Source organism: Geotrypetes seraphini, chromosome 1 (genome assembly GCF_902459505.1).
Source record: "Geotrypetes seraphini chromosome 1, aGeoSer1.1, whole genome shotgun sequence".
Classification (NCBI taxonomy): domain Eukaryota; kingdom Metazoa; phylum Chordata; class Amphibia; order Gymnophiona; family Dermophiidae; genus Geotrypetes; species Geotrypetes seraphini.
This window is the reverse complement of record NC_047084.1, coordinates 213040653-213059107: the sequence shown is the minus strand read 5'-3', so window position 1 is coordinate 213059107 and position 18455 is coordinate 213040653. Positions and strand designations below refer to the sequence as shown.

Here is an 18455-nt window from a genome sequence, read left to right as displayed (position 1 = left end):
ATTCTTCCAAAATATCCAAATTCTTCCAAAATATGGATATTTTGGAAGAATGTTTTGACTGATAGCTTTTTTCCATAGAGCAGTTTTTCCTGCTTGCTTTACTCCAGGACTACACCTGAATATCGAAGTGCTCAGATAAGTGACTTCTATTTTTGACAATTGTTGTTTGAAGAAAAGTTTTAAAAAATATATAAAACTATAAGAAAATATATAAAACTATTAGAAAATTAGAATAGAGGTTCACTTACTAATTGGGAGTTTTTCTGACTAAGGATGTGTCTGCTAGGATTAAATTCTGTTTAAAACTAGCCTGTCTATATGGGAAGCTTAAAGAGCCCCTATTAGACACTGAGGTCTTTTCTCCCTTTTTGTAAAGAAAGGTGACTTTTTTGTCCTGTATTTTGGAGGGTGCAATTTTTTGTGATTTATTTTGGGCATCCTTTTCTTGATTTTTTGGATATAGTGGTTAATTATTACCATGGCTTTGCAAATCAGGTAAAATAGTGGCTGACTTGTTTCACAGTAACTATCCCTTTTTTCTTTTGGATACAAGTCTTATTCTTGGTATTAACTTTTCAACCTACCTGTAATTTTCAGTGATAAAGATGACAACTCGGGCTCATCACAGAAAACTTGGACAAGCTTCTTCTTAATCTTGTCTTCTGCTACTTCTAGTTCCTTTTGCAGGGGGATCTCGCCAACCAAAGAATAAATGTAAACCAGCAACATAAGGAGATCATCAAGGTTATAGTCATCACCCTTTCTCTCGCTGTGAGACTTTATCATGGGATATAACTGATTCAAAACGCCAGGCAACTGTGAATCCCCGATATTCTGAAACAAAAAGATAATCTCTATGACATGATGGAAATGGTGGGAAAAACACCTTTCCTTCTATATTACATGTATCTGCAATTGAAAATTCAGAAAAATAGAATACAATTAGCTCATATATGACATTTATATTATCATGTATATTGAAAAAAAATCACTTACACTCAATTTTTATTCTTTTCCACATTCAATCCCCCAATTGCCCCAGGTACGTTAGATAGATTGTGAGCCCGCCGGGACAGAGAGGGAAAACTGCTTGAGTACCTGAATAAACGCATGTAAACCATTCTGAGCTTCCCTGGGAGAACGGTATAGAAAATTGAATAAAAAAAAAATAATAAAATATGACTTCATGCCTAGATTTATCAATATGTTATCCACAATAGGTAAATTAGATTTAGAGATTACTTTATGCAGGCAAAATACACCTTTTTGATATAGCTTTCAATCCTTAACCCTACTCCTCTGCCCTCCAACCCAGCCCGCTGATACCATTCCCCTTAACTGTATCCATGACATCCTGTTTGTCTATCTTGCCTGTTTAGATTGTAAGCTCTTTTGAGTAGGGACTGTTTTCTTCTTCTTTGTGACTCTGTGCAGCGCTGTGTGCATCTGGTAGCGCTATAGAAATAATTAATAGTAGTAAAGTAAGTAAAATATGATCACTGAGAGAAGTAAATTTTATTAATCTAGGGGGGGTGGGGTGGTTAATGATCTGCAATTTTTTTCCTGTTCCTTTTTATTTCCAGCTCAATTGAAAAAAAGGCTGAGTGGGATCTGGCATCACTAGCCAACATCTGGTACTATCTGGGGATTGTTCTATTATATTACATCCCCCTACCCCATCATATCTATTCTTGCCATTGTAATAATGGTCCTGTGATGGCTCCCATGTACCAGGATTCCCTACAATCATAGTTCCTGACTATTGGTGGGGGGAGTACAGAGTAGCAGGGAGATCAAAGTAGGCTTAGAACTGCCTCTTCAGCAAAGGTAAAAGATAGAAAATAGGTGATTGCAAGGAATTTGGCCAATGTTTACTGTACATAAATGGTGTCATAACTATTTATGTATTTAAAAAAAATGTCTTACCCGCTTACACCTAAGTGGCTTACAAAGTGCAATCATAATATTAGGACATACATAACATACAAGAAGGTAAACCTCCATAAAAATTATCTTCAGCCACTATAATACTTCCACATACAATAATGTTAACATCTCCATAAAATACTAATATTCATTCATTTAAACGCCTCTACAAAGTAGTTTTCAATACTTTCAGACTTGAGAAAGGAATAAGGATATTGTTTTGCAGCAGCATTTCTAGTTATGTGACAAGAGTCCATGACATAGGAGCTACCCTGTTACAGCCATTTTAATACTGGGTTGTTTTTTTTTAAGTTCAGTATCAATAATGCCAAATAAAATTGTGATCTTAGGGGACAATTTTAAATAAAGTGCATAGGTGTCAAGTCTGTAGGAACTTTATATTTGCAGATTTTACATCAGCTTTCAAAGGGGAAGATTTTTCCCTCTGAGAATCATCTAGGACAGTGGAGTCAAAATCCCTCCTCGAGGGCCGCAATCCAGTCGGGTTTTCAGGATTTCCCCAATGAATATACACGAGTTCTATTTGCATGCACTGCTTTCATTGTATGCTAATAGATCTCATGCATATTCATTTGGGAAATCCTGAAAACCCGACTGGATTGCGGCCTTCAAGGAGGGACTTTGACACCCCTGATCTAGGAAAAGTAATGCACACATACGTATGCGTCTGCTCATGAATCAACGTGCATTAACTGCCATGCAGGAATACAATTGGCTGGTCATCATTTAGAGTTCACCAAATCCGTTAGCACATCTTAGTACAAGGACCCCTTAGAGAGGTAGTTACTAATGTGCATTAAAAGAAGAGCATATAATTTTTGTCTTTTAACAAGCATTAAATGGCAAAATTGTGCAGTATTTTATCAAAACACGTTCATTTATGGTAGCGCATGCTAAATAATGAAATGTAAAGCACATCCCTCCAGCTTCAAGCCCCACCTGTGGAAAATGACAGGCCTTCCCCCTCCTCAGTGCACCATGTGATGCATGGGGAGGAGCCTAAGGCCCTGATTGGCTCAGACGCCTAAGCTCCTCTCTCTGTATCCCATGTGATACACAGGGAGGGGCCTAAGGTCTGATATCTGAGCAAAGCAGGAGCTTAAGCCCCTCCCAATGCATCACATAAAATACAGAGGGAGGAGCCTCTCAGATGTCTGCTTTGCTCAGACATCAGACCTTAAGCCCCTCCCTGTGTATCACATGGGATACAGAGGGAGGAACCTAAGGCACAGTGGTTAAAGCTACAGCCTCAGCACCATAGGGTTGTGGATTCAAACCCATGCTGCTCTTTGTGACCCTGGGCAAGTCACTTAATCCCCCCATTGCCCCAGGTACATTAGATAGATTGTGAGCCCGCCAGGACAGACAAGGAAAAATGCTTGAGTACCTGAATAAACTCATGTAAACCATTCTGAGATCTCCTGGGAGAATGGTACAGAAAATTGAATAAATAAATAATAAGATGCCTAAGGTTTCTTCCCATGCATCAAATGGTAAACTGGGGAGGGGAGGAAGGCCAGTCATTTTCCATGGGCGGGGCTTAGAGCTGGAGGGATGTGCTTCTCTCCAGCTCCCAATGTCTAGCAAACATACAGGGGGGGGGGGGGGATTCAGGAAATGGGGGGTGAGGTTTAGGGAAGCATCCGGTGGCAGGAGAGAGTGTGCATCCCTCCTGCTGTTATTTTTGGGGGGAGGGTAGAGGGTGGTTGGGGGGGGGCATTGGTATAGGGATCCAGGATCAGGTGGGGGCATTCGGTCAGACAGGAGGGAGTAGGCATCCCTCCTGCCATTTTTGCTGGCATGTGCTGCTATTTTTGCTGCCACAATGCTGATTCGTGTGTGTGTTAGGGGTGTCACGGTGCTTTTCTCGGGCTTCCTTACCTATTAGACCTTCACCATCTCAAATGCATTTTAAGAGCTTGCAGTGCTTCTATTATTCTTTCTTAGCATCTTATATATGGAATACCTGTATCTATAGTAAGAGCCGTCTTTTCTTTATTTTAAAAAGACCCCATACATTTTTTTTGTGTGTTTTATTTCAGCAACCATTACTAGAAAAATGGATGAGTAGGAAGAAAGGCGAGACCTGCAGTGTCCCATATGTGTTTTGTTGACTGTAATATTAGTTGTTAAATATATATTTCAATATTTCATGTGAATTTATCTATACTTTTGTACCTCCGGTAAAATTATATTGCCTTAGATCCTATTTTGTGCTATGTAAACTACTTTGATAAGCTTCTAGCTCAAAGAATTATTTACACTGGTCAACAAGCATTTTGTTACTTGAGTTCTGTCACCTGTACCTTAACAAGGGCCACATGCTGACTCTAAATCTGAAAAAAGTTTTCATCTATCACATCCTGTTTTTACGTTTGTGTTTATATGATTTTCAACAATAACACTACCATGAAGTATTTTACTGTTTCTGTAACACAATATTGCATATTAGGACAGCTCATCGATCACATACACCAGTAATTTGAAAGTTTATTTTAAAAAGTGATTGTGCTGCTTTTTCTACCTGTGAATTTTTATATTTTGTTTGTTTGTGTCTAAGATATTAGAATTATTATGAACAGACGAAGTTGTGTTAATCATCTTAATAATTTCTGTTATGTCTGCGGACAATTTACTGCACAAAATCAGTGAAAGAATCTGTCCAGCAGACTTCAAAGTGCATACAAGCATGATTTTGGCAGTAAAGTTGGTGACCAAGATAAAAAGCATGGGCACCTCATGTGTGCTGCATTGCCCATCAGCAATTAAACCCGTTTCTCATGACTCGAAGAATCCAGTTCCAATTCCTCCTTCCACATCTGCAGCACAATGTATCAAAAGTTCAGATGAAGAATGTGCTTCTGCTGCTGTGGAGGAGTTGTATGAACCTGAAGTGGATGAAAAACAACCTCACCTGCTAACTCAAGAAGATCTTAATAATCTGGTTAGAGACTTGTCACTGTCAAAGGAGAAAGTAGAATTGTTGGGTTCAAGGCTGAAGCAATGGAAGCTTTTAAGGCAGGACACCAAAATATCTTTTTTCCATCATCATCACACCATCCTGGCTTCCTTTTATCAAATGGAAGGAAACATTTATTTCTGTACTGATATTAATGGTCTCATGCATGAACTGGGATATGAACATGTTTCTGATGAATGGAGACTATTCATCGATTAAAGCAAAGCAAGCCTTAAAGCTGTACTTTTACACAATGGAAACCAGAAGCCATCTGTTCCTGTTGTTCATGCAGTTGGGTTGAAAGAAACGTACGAGTTGATGGACACAATTTTAAAACACACACATTGTACAGATCACCAGTGGAACCTCTGTAGGAATCTCAAAGTTGTGTCACTCCTTCTGGGTCTGGAACTGGGGTACACCAAATACATGTGCTTATTCTGTTTTGGAACAATCGTGATGATGCCAACCAAGACAGGCATAAACAATGGCCACAACAGGCAGAAACAATGGCCAAATCAAGATGAATATGTACCGGGCAGATAAAATGTGAAGCACCTGCTGTTAGTATATTGTGAGAAAATATATTTTCCAGCACTTCACATAAAACTGGGTCTGCTGAAAAATTTTGTCAAGGTGATGGACAGAAATGGTGATGCATTTCAGCACCTAAGAAGTACATTTGGTTTCAAGAAAAATGAAGGTCTATAAATTATTGCAATAAGAGTCATGCCACTTCCTCTTTTCCAGAGATCCACTGCACCTCATCTTTTCTCCATTTTCTCCTGCATTTCTCCACACCCCGGACCCCCCCCCCCAAACCCACTCTGACCTCCCCGAGCCCTCCCCGGACCCGCCTCTAACCTTTTTTGATGGTCGGCTGGCCGGGTCCTCCCTCCGTCTGGCAGGCCCACCTTTGTCTGAATGGCAGGCCTTCTCCTTCCTGGAGCATTGTGAAATATACCAGGGAAGGGCCTAGGGGCTAATTGGCCCATGTGCCTAAGGACCCACCCATACAACACCCTCATCCTCCCTGTTTTGTCGGCTTGCAAACTTGGAGTAATATCTGACTCATGTCTCTCCTCTTCACATATCCAACAGACTGCCAAAATCTGTCATTTCTTTCTCTACAACACTGCTAAAAATCGACCTTCCCTCTCTGAGGGCAATTCTAAGAACCTCATCCATACCCTCATCACCTCTTGCATAGACTACTGCAACCTGCTTCACTGGCCTTTCGCTAAACCATCTCTCTCCCCTTCAATCTGTTAAATCAGCATGACTCATATTCCACCAATGTCATTATGCCCACACAACCCCTCTCAAGTCACTTTATTGGCTCCATATCTGTTTGCGCATGCAGTTCAAATTCCTCTTGTTGACCTACAAACATATTCACTCTGCAGATCCTCAGTATCTCTCCTCTCTCATCTCTCCCTATGCTCCACCCCAGAAACTCTGCTTACTCTTTCTTATCTGTACCCTTCTCCCTTATGGCCAACATCAGACTCTGTCCCTTCTACCTTGCTGCACCAGATACCTAGAACAAACCGCCTACCTCGGTACATCAAGCTCTGTCCCTGGCAGTATTCAAATTCAGACTCAAAGCCCACTTCTTTGAAGCTGCTTTCAATTCCAAACTCTAATCCACCTGCTAAGCTTCCACACCTGTCCCTCTGTAATTCCCTTACCTTAGCACTTTGTATAGATGCACCTTTTTATCCAATTTGTTGGTCTTAACTAAACTGTAAGCTCTTGGAACAAGAGACTGTCTCTTCCATGTTTTGCTGTGCAGTGCTGTGTATGCCTTGTAGTACTATAGAAATGATAAGCAGTAGCAGTAGACTGACTTGAGAAGTAATGCTGTATGTTATGACCATAAAGATTTTGCTGGCTTATAAGAAATAAGAAATTAGTTCAGGTAAAGTGAAACACCAGAGCAAAAATGGCCGAGTCAACATTAAAATCTTAAATTTTATTCTGTTGGTAAAGGGAACAGGGATTAACATGATCAGATTGTTTTGTGTTAAAAAGCATTTTTACTCTTAAGTTGCAGGAGTTGTATTAGTTTTACCTAAATAGAAGGTGCAAGTGCTAATGAAGAATTATGATACACCACATTATCTATAATTAAGGGTTAAGAATTCATATTCTTTTTAAACAAAAATGTTTTCTTACTAAGGAAAAAGTATAGGGCACAAATATAAGATTACAATTAAATAATACATCTAATGAGGAAATAGTCTCTTTAATAGGAGTGCCTAAAAGGGATGATATGAATTTAGGGGATTTATTCTTAGTTGACCATATAACATCATATTTAAGAGAGATGGTTTAAAAAAAAAAAAAGGCAACTAACCCATATCCAGTCTGCCCAGTTCTTTCTGTTCACACTAAGGATCTATCTCACCTGCCACAGCCAGTTTTTATTGTCTTCTTTATAGGTTCTCCACTTTTCTGGAAGCTTCGGCCCATTGGAGCATATTTTGATGCTTCATCGTTAAGAATTATGGTACAATCCCTTATACTAAGCCAACTTGACTATTGCAATATCGCCTATGTGGCAATTACCCAGAACTTGCAGTGATTACAACTGGTGCAAAATGCAGCGGTCAGGCTGATTTTTGGGCTGAAGAAGTTCGATCACGTAACTCCTTCCTACCGACTCCTGCACTTGTTGCCGATGGAGGCTCGTGTGAAGTTTAAGTTCAGTTGTTTCTGCTTTAAGGTACTTTTCGGCCTAGCCCCCAGATATATATCTGACCTTTTCTCTTTTTCAAACAATCAACATATGAGAAGCTCAAACGTGAATTTCGTTTCCCCACTGGTTAGAGGATGTAAATTTAAAAGACATCATCAACATCTCTTCTCATATCAAGCAGCATTATGGGGTAAAGAGCTGAAACAATTACTCATGCTTGCAAATACCTATGGGGAATTGAGGAAACACCTAAAAACATATCTGTTCCTAAAGTACGTAGGCAGCTGCACTGCACAATCCTTCTCCACAACTGATTGCTAAACTTCAACTCTGTTAATACTACTCAATCTGTAACATTTTTAATCATTGTAAACCGCACAGAACTTCACGGTCCTGCAGTATATAAACTGTTGTTATTATTATTATTATAATAAACATAAGAGATCCCAAACCTTAATTTGATACCCAATCTACTGCCTATTTATTTTCCAGATAATTAGGTGTTTTATCAAGGGCACAAAAAAAAAATCAGTGTTAATTAGTGTTTTTTTTTCTGCTATTGCTGGGTACTATTCCAGTGAAATCAAGCAAGTGCATTGCTATCATTAGCAATGTATGTGCTTGATTCCACTGGAAAACAAAGAAAAATCCAACGGTCTGCAGTAAAAGGCAAACACCAAAAATCAAGGAAAAAACCGCAGAGTGGAATGTACAAGGTGCAGTAATCTTTATTGAAAGTCTATGCAAAATTGTAATCCATAAAAATGGCTCTCATATACATCGGACCCAACATGGTCCGTGTTTCGGAGAAGCACTCCTTCTTCAGGGGTCCGGGATGTCCGATGTATCAGAGAGTCATGCAGAGAACAACGTTGTAATATAAAATAATCAAAATGTCTGAATTGGAGGCAACTAAATCCTGCTGTCCACTGTCTTTACCACACCTCATTCAAAGAAATTATTTATTCAATTTTTGAATTGGAGGCAAGACATTCTCCTTCTGGGCTAATGCACAGGGTGAGTACTGCTACCAAAAGTGAAAAAAGCTGGAACAGTAGAATCAAGTCATTAGCACTGAAAAGGCACAAAACAGCATAGGATACAATGCAAGCCAGGGGAGGGGTGAGAGTGTTAGAGAAAGTGGTTCATTTTTCAGTGTTTATCCAATAAACATCTAAGCTCTTTTTTTTTTTTTCCTTTTTGTTTGCATTGGGAGTGTTTTATCTGTTTGTTAATTGTAAAATCAGAAGTCCTAATTATAATGTTTCCCATATAATGGATACTTGAAACTGGATGTAAATGTTAGGATATTACAAGCTGTATAATGTTCTCTAGACAGCTACCAAATCGAGTGATGCTGCAGCACAAATTTCTAGTCTGCTGATTCCCTGTGGGCCTTGCTGGATGGTACCAGCCACCAAACAGCTAGCACCAATCTGGTTAATGAAGATCTGTAGCCTACTGGTGACAACCCTGCTATCCTGTGGTATCACTTAGTCATGCTTCTCTTACCTGCAGTTTTTCTCCTTATCCTCTTATTGGACTGTACCTGCTCAAAACCAGTTCACAGGCACTAACCTGGCTACACTAAGGCCTGTTGTCACGTGGTTGTATTTTCTCTGTTAATCTTTGGTTTTCTTGTTCTCATTTCCTCCCTTCTCTGGGCTCTGAAGGGACTCAAGGATGGACTGTTTACAATACTTCAGCATCTCAACACTGTTTCTGTTACTATATCAAAGACAATATGCTATAATAAACCATAACATATATGCAGTATATATCTTTAAGATATTCATATCTTTGGAATTCTGTTTCATATCTCCTGGGGAATAGTTTAGAAGTGAAGCTCAGCTTTAGCTGCCAGATTTAAGAGGCTATTTTGTCTCTAAAAAGACCAGTTGGGCTACAATTCATGAAAAACAGGAAAAACAAACCTTTCCCTTTGTCAGACACCACAGGGAATTTGGTAAAGTGTTTTACACAAAACGTACTGACAGTTTGTCATTATCAAATCACCTTTAATGATTTAGGAATTCTCTTGTCTGTGGTTTTCTATGAATCAGCTACAACGGTCAAACAGCTCCTACGCAAGAGTTACAAATGTAACAAGTCATGACCTAAATTTCCTGTTGGTCATGTGGTTTCAAGTTTGTCTGTCATCAGGGGAGCCAAATAAAATAATATAAATAGGTCACTTCTGGATTTAAAAACATCCCTATAAAAACATTCACATTATTCAAATTGGCATCAACCAAGAGCTCAACTCTCCTATCTCAACCCTGGGTTCACAATTTAGAAATTTAAACTGCACTACAAAAGTATTTTTAGAATCCCTATGTTGAAGCTTTAGTTGACTGGGGAGTAATTTATTTTTTTATTTATAGTCCACTTAAAACTAAGCTTTCTTCCTGGCTTTCTACATATGACTAATTTGGGGGCAAATATTAAACAAGAAAATAAAAGGAAAAATTCCCTTTTGGTAGCAGTGAATATTCTATGACCTAACTTTTACATCCAGTTTCAAAAATCCATTACTGGTATATGGGAAAATTTATAATTATAGCTTCTGATTTTACAATTTAACTAATAAACTACTAAAACACTCTCCCAATGCAAGCAAAAAAAAAAAAAAAAACCCAAACCTTAGAAAAGGTGTTTATTGGATAAACTCAAGAACATAAACCACCTCATCTAGTACTCTGTCACCCCCTCCTCTCCGTCTTGTATCCGGCACTCAGTGTTGTGTCTTTTCCAAGCTAATGCTTACGATAGCAATGTACATGGTTGAACCCAGCAGCAGCTATGGTGCAAAAACACAGATTTTTTAATACCCTTGAAAAAACCCCACCTAATTAGCTGGAAAATAAATACCTAAATTAATAGTTTATATAAACAGGAACAGAAGTCCAAATTATTAAAAAGAAATCTTTCTCCCAGTCGTCAAGAAATAACTCATGCCGACAGTTTTGTATAACTTCCTAGTCCTAAGCAACCCATGTTGCAACTATTTGCAGTACTAAATAACATATACAGTCATACTTTGGGTTATTTTTGAAGCATCTACATGCGTAGATAGCGGCACATACGTGAGTACTGTAACTGGCAATTTCAGAAAGTCACCATATGCAAATAGACATCCTCATTTGCAGAGAATGCTTTTTTTAAAAAATTTTATCTTTATTAAACAAACATGTATATACAAGTATCTACTCGATTCAGTGATGCAATCTCTATTAGAAGAAGAAATAGTCATATAAAAAAGAAAAATGCAGAACGACATGAAATGATAATTCCTAGAGCGGATACTTTAGACTGCTAACCAGCAAACAGGGAAGCAAGGAATATGGTGAATTAAATAAATTAAAGAAAAATTTAAAAATAATGGAAACTGTGGCAATAGCATGTTGTCAAAATGGGTAATTCATGAAACAGTTGAAGATGACTAGGAGGCTTGACTTCTTATGAGCTTCTTTAAGTCCAAAAAGAGAAATATAAAACATGATGGCAGATAAAGGCCAAATGGTCCATCTAGTCTGCCCATCCACAGTAACCATTATCTCATTCTCTCCCCGAGAGATCCCACGTGCCTCTCTCAGACCCTCTTGAATTCAGACACAGTCTCTGTCTCTACCACCTCTTCCGAGAGATGTTCCATGCATCTACCACCCTTTCTCTAAAAAAAAGTATTTCCTTAGATTACTCTGGAGCCTATCACCTCTTAACTTTATCCGATGCCCTCTCATTGCAGAGTTTCCTTTCAAATGAAAGAGACTTGATTTATGCACAAAGTTGTTCCGGATTAAAAAAATCTAGTAGCAAGTTTAAATGTAGCATCTATGGCTAGCATTTCCTGACTGACAGCCAAAAATCCTTCTACCTTTCTTAGAAACATAGAAACATGATGGCAGATAAAGGCCAAACAGCCCATCCAGTCTACCCATCTGCAGCATCCACTATCTCTTCCTCTCCCTACAAGATCCCATGTGCCTGTCACTTGTGCCACATCAGAGAAATGCATTTTTTTTTCCATAAAATAAAGTTCGTAAATTGCAAAAGTATAAACACATAACCATATTTAAATATTGTTCAAATGAAAAATTAACAAGTAAAGTGGCTCGATCTGAGACATGTTCTTTCGAAGATTCCAAGATAGCAGAAACATCCACAGCTAATTGATTATTTATCCCCAGGCTCTTGCTTGGTAAATAAAATATCTTGTTAATTGGGGGAATAGATTCCAGAGGTACATGCAAAATATCATTAAGATGTTTCTTAAACATCTCCAGTGGTTATAATCCTAAGATCTTTGTATAATAAAGGAGGCTTTTAACTTCCTGCTCTCTGTTTGAGCCTTGCCCTCCTGGCCAGACAGGTTAACATACCTATTCTCGGCCTAAAGATAGCTCAGCTCCAACGTCCTTAAAGAAACCCTACCTTATACTACCCATGCCCACACCCCTAGCTTTCCCCTTCTGGGATACCTTAAGGCTCTATTTAACCTCTTCCACTCCCCTCTGATTTCAATGACCTAATTGCTGGGGTGTAACTCATATTACTATGCAGATGATATCTATGTGTTGTTCAAACTCCATTCACCCTCTTCTGATATTTCTGCTTGTTTGCAGACATCTAGCTGGCTCCATTAGCTCCTCCAAATACAAAGCTATTCTGCTTCCCAATCTGCATACTGCAAATGCGGTTCCAGCTCCCGCCACTATCCAAAATCACGTCCCCTCCTTTGGCTCCTCGGTTCAAATTCTTGGGTTCACATTTGACAATAAGCTCACATTTTAAAGACAGGGATGGGATGGAATTTATATTCTGTCTTTTTGTGGTTACAATCAAAGAAGTTTACATATTAAATACAGGTACTAATTTGTGCCTGGGTCAATGGAGGTTAAGTGACTTGCCCAGAGTCACAAGGAGCTACAGTAGGAATCAAACCCAATTCCTCAGGTTCTTGGGCCGCTGCACTAGGTTATTCCTCTCTAGTCCATTCATCCTCTTTTTACCCTTCATTACTTATACCATCTGTTCTTGTTATTCGTGGTAGTACGGTTCTCAAAAATGTTCGTAAATCGCAAAATCGTGAATCTATGGGAAAACAGAGGTTAGGTTCCAGCAGTGCATGTTATGCTTCAAAACCATGGAAAGTGAACCGTGGATCCTATTGGGAAAATATGGTTAGGTTCTTGCTTGGGACAGCACTTGAAGTACCTGTAATTTACTCTCCAGATGCTTAGAGGTCATATCTGGAAGCAAAGCCTGACCGTGAAGTGAATGTGATAGCAAAAAAGCTGTTTTTTTTTTTTTTTAAAAAAAAAAGCATCGTGACTACATGAACACAGCAGCGCAAATGGGGAATATTGGTTGCAATTGATGTAATCACATCATGAATGCACACAAATAACAAGAACAGACTGTACTCAGTAAAGCAATGCTTTTTTAAAAAAATCATCTGAGAATTCCAATTCTAGCTTTGATCATCATATATATAGACTACCGGTATTTTAACTTGCTCACTGGTCACCAGATAATATAAGGCTGCAGAAGTACAGGAACAAAGGTCAGGAATATGGTTGGACCATTCCCGACTATGATTTTGCCTGCTGAGTCTGCACTGTTTTTGATTCGTTGGTGTGACCTGCCTTGTCCAACCATATTCCTATCAAAGGGCAAGGCAGAATAGGAGATTTCAGGGAACAAGTAATCAGATTGTGAATATGATGTCTTAAAAAGGCAAGAGCTTGAAGCTATGGTGTACTTCTTATTGGGGAGTAGGGGGTTAATTCTGGGGGTAAGTATATAACACAGTATGTGAAATGACAATGAAATGGTATCAAATAAATAATTTTTCCTCTTGAGAGGAAATAGTATTAACGGAGTACATAAATATTTGTCTGTACAACCCCCTGGTAATATCCACATCAAAGAAGATCAAGAACCTGAATGAGTCTACTCAGCAGAAAAATAAACCAGAAAAAATAATTTTTTACAATGTAAAAATCCTAGGCAGAAGAAAAACTGGGTAGTTTTGGCAGAGAAGCCAAAATATCATAGTAAGAAGAAGCACGTCTTAGTGATCTACGAGACCATAAAAAGAAAAAGTCTAATAGTTTCTGTATATTTTTGTATACCAAGACACAATGGTCTAATGCCGCATGAGAACTATTAATAAATTCACCAATAACACAATCTAATTTTCACAAGGGTCCTTAATCAAGACTATTTCACATATGGTAGTATAATCATTCCACCATTTGAATACCCTTATGGTTTTTCAATTTTTACATACAGTTTTAAAGGATCCTCAGCGGCACCACTTGGAACTCAATAGTGTTTCATTGTTCCAAGCTTTATGTGTCAACTCGTCATCGGGTCCTAATTATTCTACTCAATTTTAGCAAATATTCTTCACTTCTGCATATCTATCAAACACTTTTGAAATTCAAATATTTTTTTATGATTTTAAAAGCTATCACTTAGCTTTTAGATGTGGTCTCCGGCTAGGGGAATGTCATACCGACATGTTTCGCTAGAAGTAGCTTTATCAAGGAATTTCCCCCCCAATAATCAGCCGTCAGCCCTTATGACCACTCTGTCTTTAGACAGAGTGGTCATAAGGGCTGACGGCTGATTATTGGGGGGAAAATTGGGGGGAATTGAGTGGGGGGAAGAGAGTGATAAAGCCGTCAGCCCTTAAGGGCTGACGGCTGATTATTGGGGGGAAAATTCCTTGATAAAGCTACTTCTAGCGAAACATGTCGGTATGACATTCCCCTAGCCGGAGACCACATCTAAAAGCTAAGTGATAGCTTTTAAAATCATAAAAAAATATTTGAATTTCAAAAGTGTTTGATAGATATGCAGAAGTGAAGAATATTTGCTAAAATTGAGTAGAATAATTAGGACCCGATGACGAGTTGACACATAAAGCTTGGAACAATGAAACACTATTGAGTTCCAAGTGGTGCCGCTGAGGATCCTTTAAAACTGTATGTAAAAATTGAAAAACCATAAGGGTATTCAAATGGTGGAATGATTATACTACCATATGTGAAATAGGCATGAGAACTATTATACATATGCAGTATAAACGACTTTTTGTCTTTTCACAAAGCTCTGAAAGATTCAGGCCCATTCAACACAGGAACTCCTTTTACTAAGCTGCGATAACGTGTTTAGTGGCCGCAGGATTTTAGCGTGTGCTAAACCCGCGTTACACGGCTAGAACTAACACCAGCTCAATGCTGCCGTTAAGGTCTAGCGTGCGTGGCAATTCAGCGCGCGCTAAAACCACTATTGCAGCTTAGCAAAAGGAGCCCCAAGTGTAATAACCTGGCTGTCATGTGTGACTCGATGTTTTCAGAGAATCAAGACTTCCATATAGAAATTAAAGAGTCCTAACTGTTTGCAAATTGAATCATTTTTTTTTAACTAAAAGAGTCAAAGATGTTGACTTGCATTCTGCAAATGGAATTAAAAAAACACACATCAGAACTAAAGATAAAACATGGGACAGGTTCAACAAATAGTCGCCTCATATTTTCTTTATATTTTTCAGCTCACAAGATTAACATTAGAATTATTTATTACTTTCTGTGTAGTAATCAGTAAAGGCTGCAACACATCATTCTGTAGCATTATGATTAGCTTTTCCTGTCCTCTCTTTGCCTCCTTTGCATGCATCCATTAATCTGAATGACAATCTCCTGCTTTCTTACACTTATGTCCTTTCTCCCTCATGTTTTGATTGTCCAAGTTATATGGGTCCATATATATATATATTTTTAATCTTTATTAATTTTCAAATATTAACAGTGCAATACAATGAATTTAAACATAAACACTTCACAAAACACACTTTAAATACACAAATAATAAAAAAAAACCAATCATTTTCTCCCCCCGCCTCCCCTTAACAGATAAAAGTAGAAGTACATATTTAATTTCAATAATATAGATAAATTAAGTATAGCAAACAATAATACATTCCCCTCCCCCCATCCACCCACCCTGGATGTGTAAGGAAGTCAGATAAAAGGAAAGGTACATGAAAGGCCCATCTTAATCATGAAACAATGCTTGCTACCAATAGTGTGCAAAAAAACAACAACAAAGAATGGACGCACTGCCTAACAAAAACTTGAACGTCATTATTTATAAAATGCAAAAGACAATCTCATAATCCATACAAACTTTTTTAAAATGCCTATAATTTGTTAGCTAACAGATTACAGGATACTGAACCAATTTTAGAAATGCATTACCTTATTCCCAAATTCAGTTCTTACCTATGTTGAAACAATGTGCATTTCTAGCACGGATGGGGAGAGTGTGGCGCAGTGGTTAAAACTACAGAGGTTGTGGGTTCGAACCCATGCTGCTCCATGGGACCCTGGGCAAATCTTTTAATCCCCCCATTGCCCCCATGTACATTAGATAAATTGTGAGCCTGCCAGGACAGACAAGGAGAAATTGCTATGCAGATGATATCTATGTGCTTGAGAACCTGAATAAATTCATGTAAACCGTTCTGAGCTCCCTGGGGAGAACGGTATAGAAAAATGAATAAATACCAATGGTTTCCATGGAGATTCTATGTTCTCTGTACTTGAACGATGCTTATACCCATATTCAGATACATGAAGTATCAGATTTGTCATAAGGAATTACTTCTTTCAGTATTAAGTATCTACTTTTGGCCTTGCGTCAACTCCATATGTATTTACAAACCCCCAAATTCTCTAAAGCGTGCCTAAAGTTAGGTGCCTAGCGTAATTGATTAATAGGCTAAATTGGCACTTAACACCTCATAAGTGAAATCAATTGAAGTTAATTGAATGCTGGGCACCACAACTTGGTAGGCACGATTCTCTAAAAGTTAGATGGTGACGGGATAATTGCGTGCGAGACACCAGCGCACCAACAATCCAGCGCAAGACAAAAGTGCGCCACCGAAAAACTTATTTTTTAAGAGCTCCGATGGGGGATGTGATTAATGCATATTGTTCGCGCTGCCGTTGGGGGGGCGTGGGGGTGCAACCCCCCACATTATAAACAAAAACGGAACTTTTCCTGACAAAAAATCGGAAACTGTTCCGTTTTCTCTATAATGTGGGGGGTTGCACCCCCCACACACCCCCAACGGCAGCGCGAACACTATGCATTAAAGTGGGGGAGGGGTTCCCCCCCACACCCCCATCGGAGCTCTTAAAAAATAAGTTTTTCGGCGGCTTTCGGCAGTGTGCTTCTTTCTTGCGCTGGATTGTCGGCGCGCTGGAGTCTTGCGCGCCACTGACTATGAACCAAGTTAGATGCTTATTCAAAGCGCCTATTTAAAATTGGACATGGTTGAGGGTAGATTATGGGCTGTTTTTGAGTTATGTGTACAATTACAGAATATGGGCCGGCAGAGTGTGTGTGTGTGTGTATATATCACGTAATGGTCATTTCTTGAGCGGATGCCTTGTGACTCAGTTCCGCTTCCATTCTTCTCAAAACTATTCTTACCTTTGTATTTTTGAAGCACAATGACTTCTCAATAGACTAACTAGTTGTAGTTCACTTGGAGGACCCCTTTTTGAGGGCCTGTGCTTCTGATTCCTTGGTTTGTGATCAAGCATGTCCGTGAGGCCAGCAAGATAGGTCAAAGAAAGAACTATGCTCATGGCAAGAAAAATGGCAGCAACACAGACAGAAGAGCCAGTGGCACTGCTACCAGAAGATACTCTGCAGGTCTCAATGCATCATTTATTATAACTGTTGGATGATAAGCTAGCAAAACTGAATGCTTCAATGGATGAAGTAAAGGACTCTATAGTAGGGCACATAGCTTTTATTCAACAAGTTGAGGAGTGGGTGTCAGCCAAAGAGGATCATGTTATAGCCTCGGAGGGTAAACTGCAGTAGCTGTATTGATAAACATTTATACACAGAAAATGGAAATAAGATAATTATTTTTTACTGGACTAATTTTAATACATTTTTTACTAACTTTTGGAGACCAAAATCCCCTTCCTCAGGCAGAGGATGGGGTGGCAGTGGGTGGAGGTGTGTGTGTGTGTTGGGGGGGGGGGGGGGACGGTCCGCTCTGTGTGCAGCTCCTAGGGGGTGCTCCTCCGATCTTTTATGTGTATGTGTGAGGGGGGGGGGGTGTTAAAAAAATGATTGTCCCTGGGTTTCACATACCTAGGTATGCCACTGGCTAAGTCTATATTCTTTTTTTTATTAGAAAATATTTTTATTGATAAACAGAATGGAAGACAACTCCACAAAGACAGATCTTAAAACACATATGTTTTTGTCTCTTCCCCTATTTTCTTGATCCTCCACTCTACAGATAAGAGTGGAGGATCAGGAAAATAGGGGAAGAGGCAAGAAAAAAGCTTAGTGGGTCTTCTGGAAAAGCGTCAATGACTCAGAGCTGTAGCTGTTCGTGGATATCTGAATACTCCAAGTGGTGGGATTCCCTAAGAGAGCGAGGCCAGTGTTGGAATAGGTGCACCAAATAGGGCAGAGGAGATATCACAAGGACCAGGTGCCACCAAGGCTTGTACTGGTGCACTTTCTTAATTATGCTATTAAAGTCCGGATTCTGGACTTATTCAAGAAGCACCGATCACTGGAATACAGCATGGCTAAGATTTTACTATTTCAAGATTTCTCCCAGAAAGTGTTTGAAAAGTGCAGAGCAGTGGCATCTTTCTGCACTCAATTATTCACTAAAGGTATCAAGTTTACACTAAAATACCCAGCTAAGGTACACCTCACCCAAGACAACCACACTATCACTATGACGAACACCGAAGAAGTTAATCGGTTCCACCTCCATGAAGCTTGGCGATT

The 18455-nt window shown here is 39.0% G+C and overlaps 1 protein-coding gene across 2 annotated transcripts in view; it reads right to left on the bottom strand.

Moving 5' to 3' along the window:
* SCFD2 (sec1 family domain containing 2) overlaps positions 1-18455 on the bottom strand; it is a 622955-nt gene that overhangs the window by 396423 nt on the left and 208077 nt on the right. For both annotated transcript variants that reach the window (XM_033945427.1, XM_033945418.1), the window contains exon 5: positions 585-834. In XM_033945427.1, the coding sequence (XP_033801318.1) occupies positions 585-834 (250 nt within the window). The remainder of the gene's footprint in view (positions 1-584; positions 835-18455) is intronic.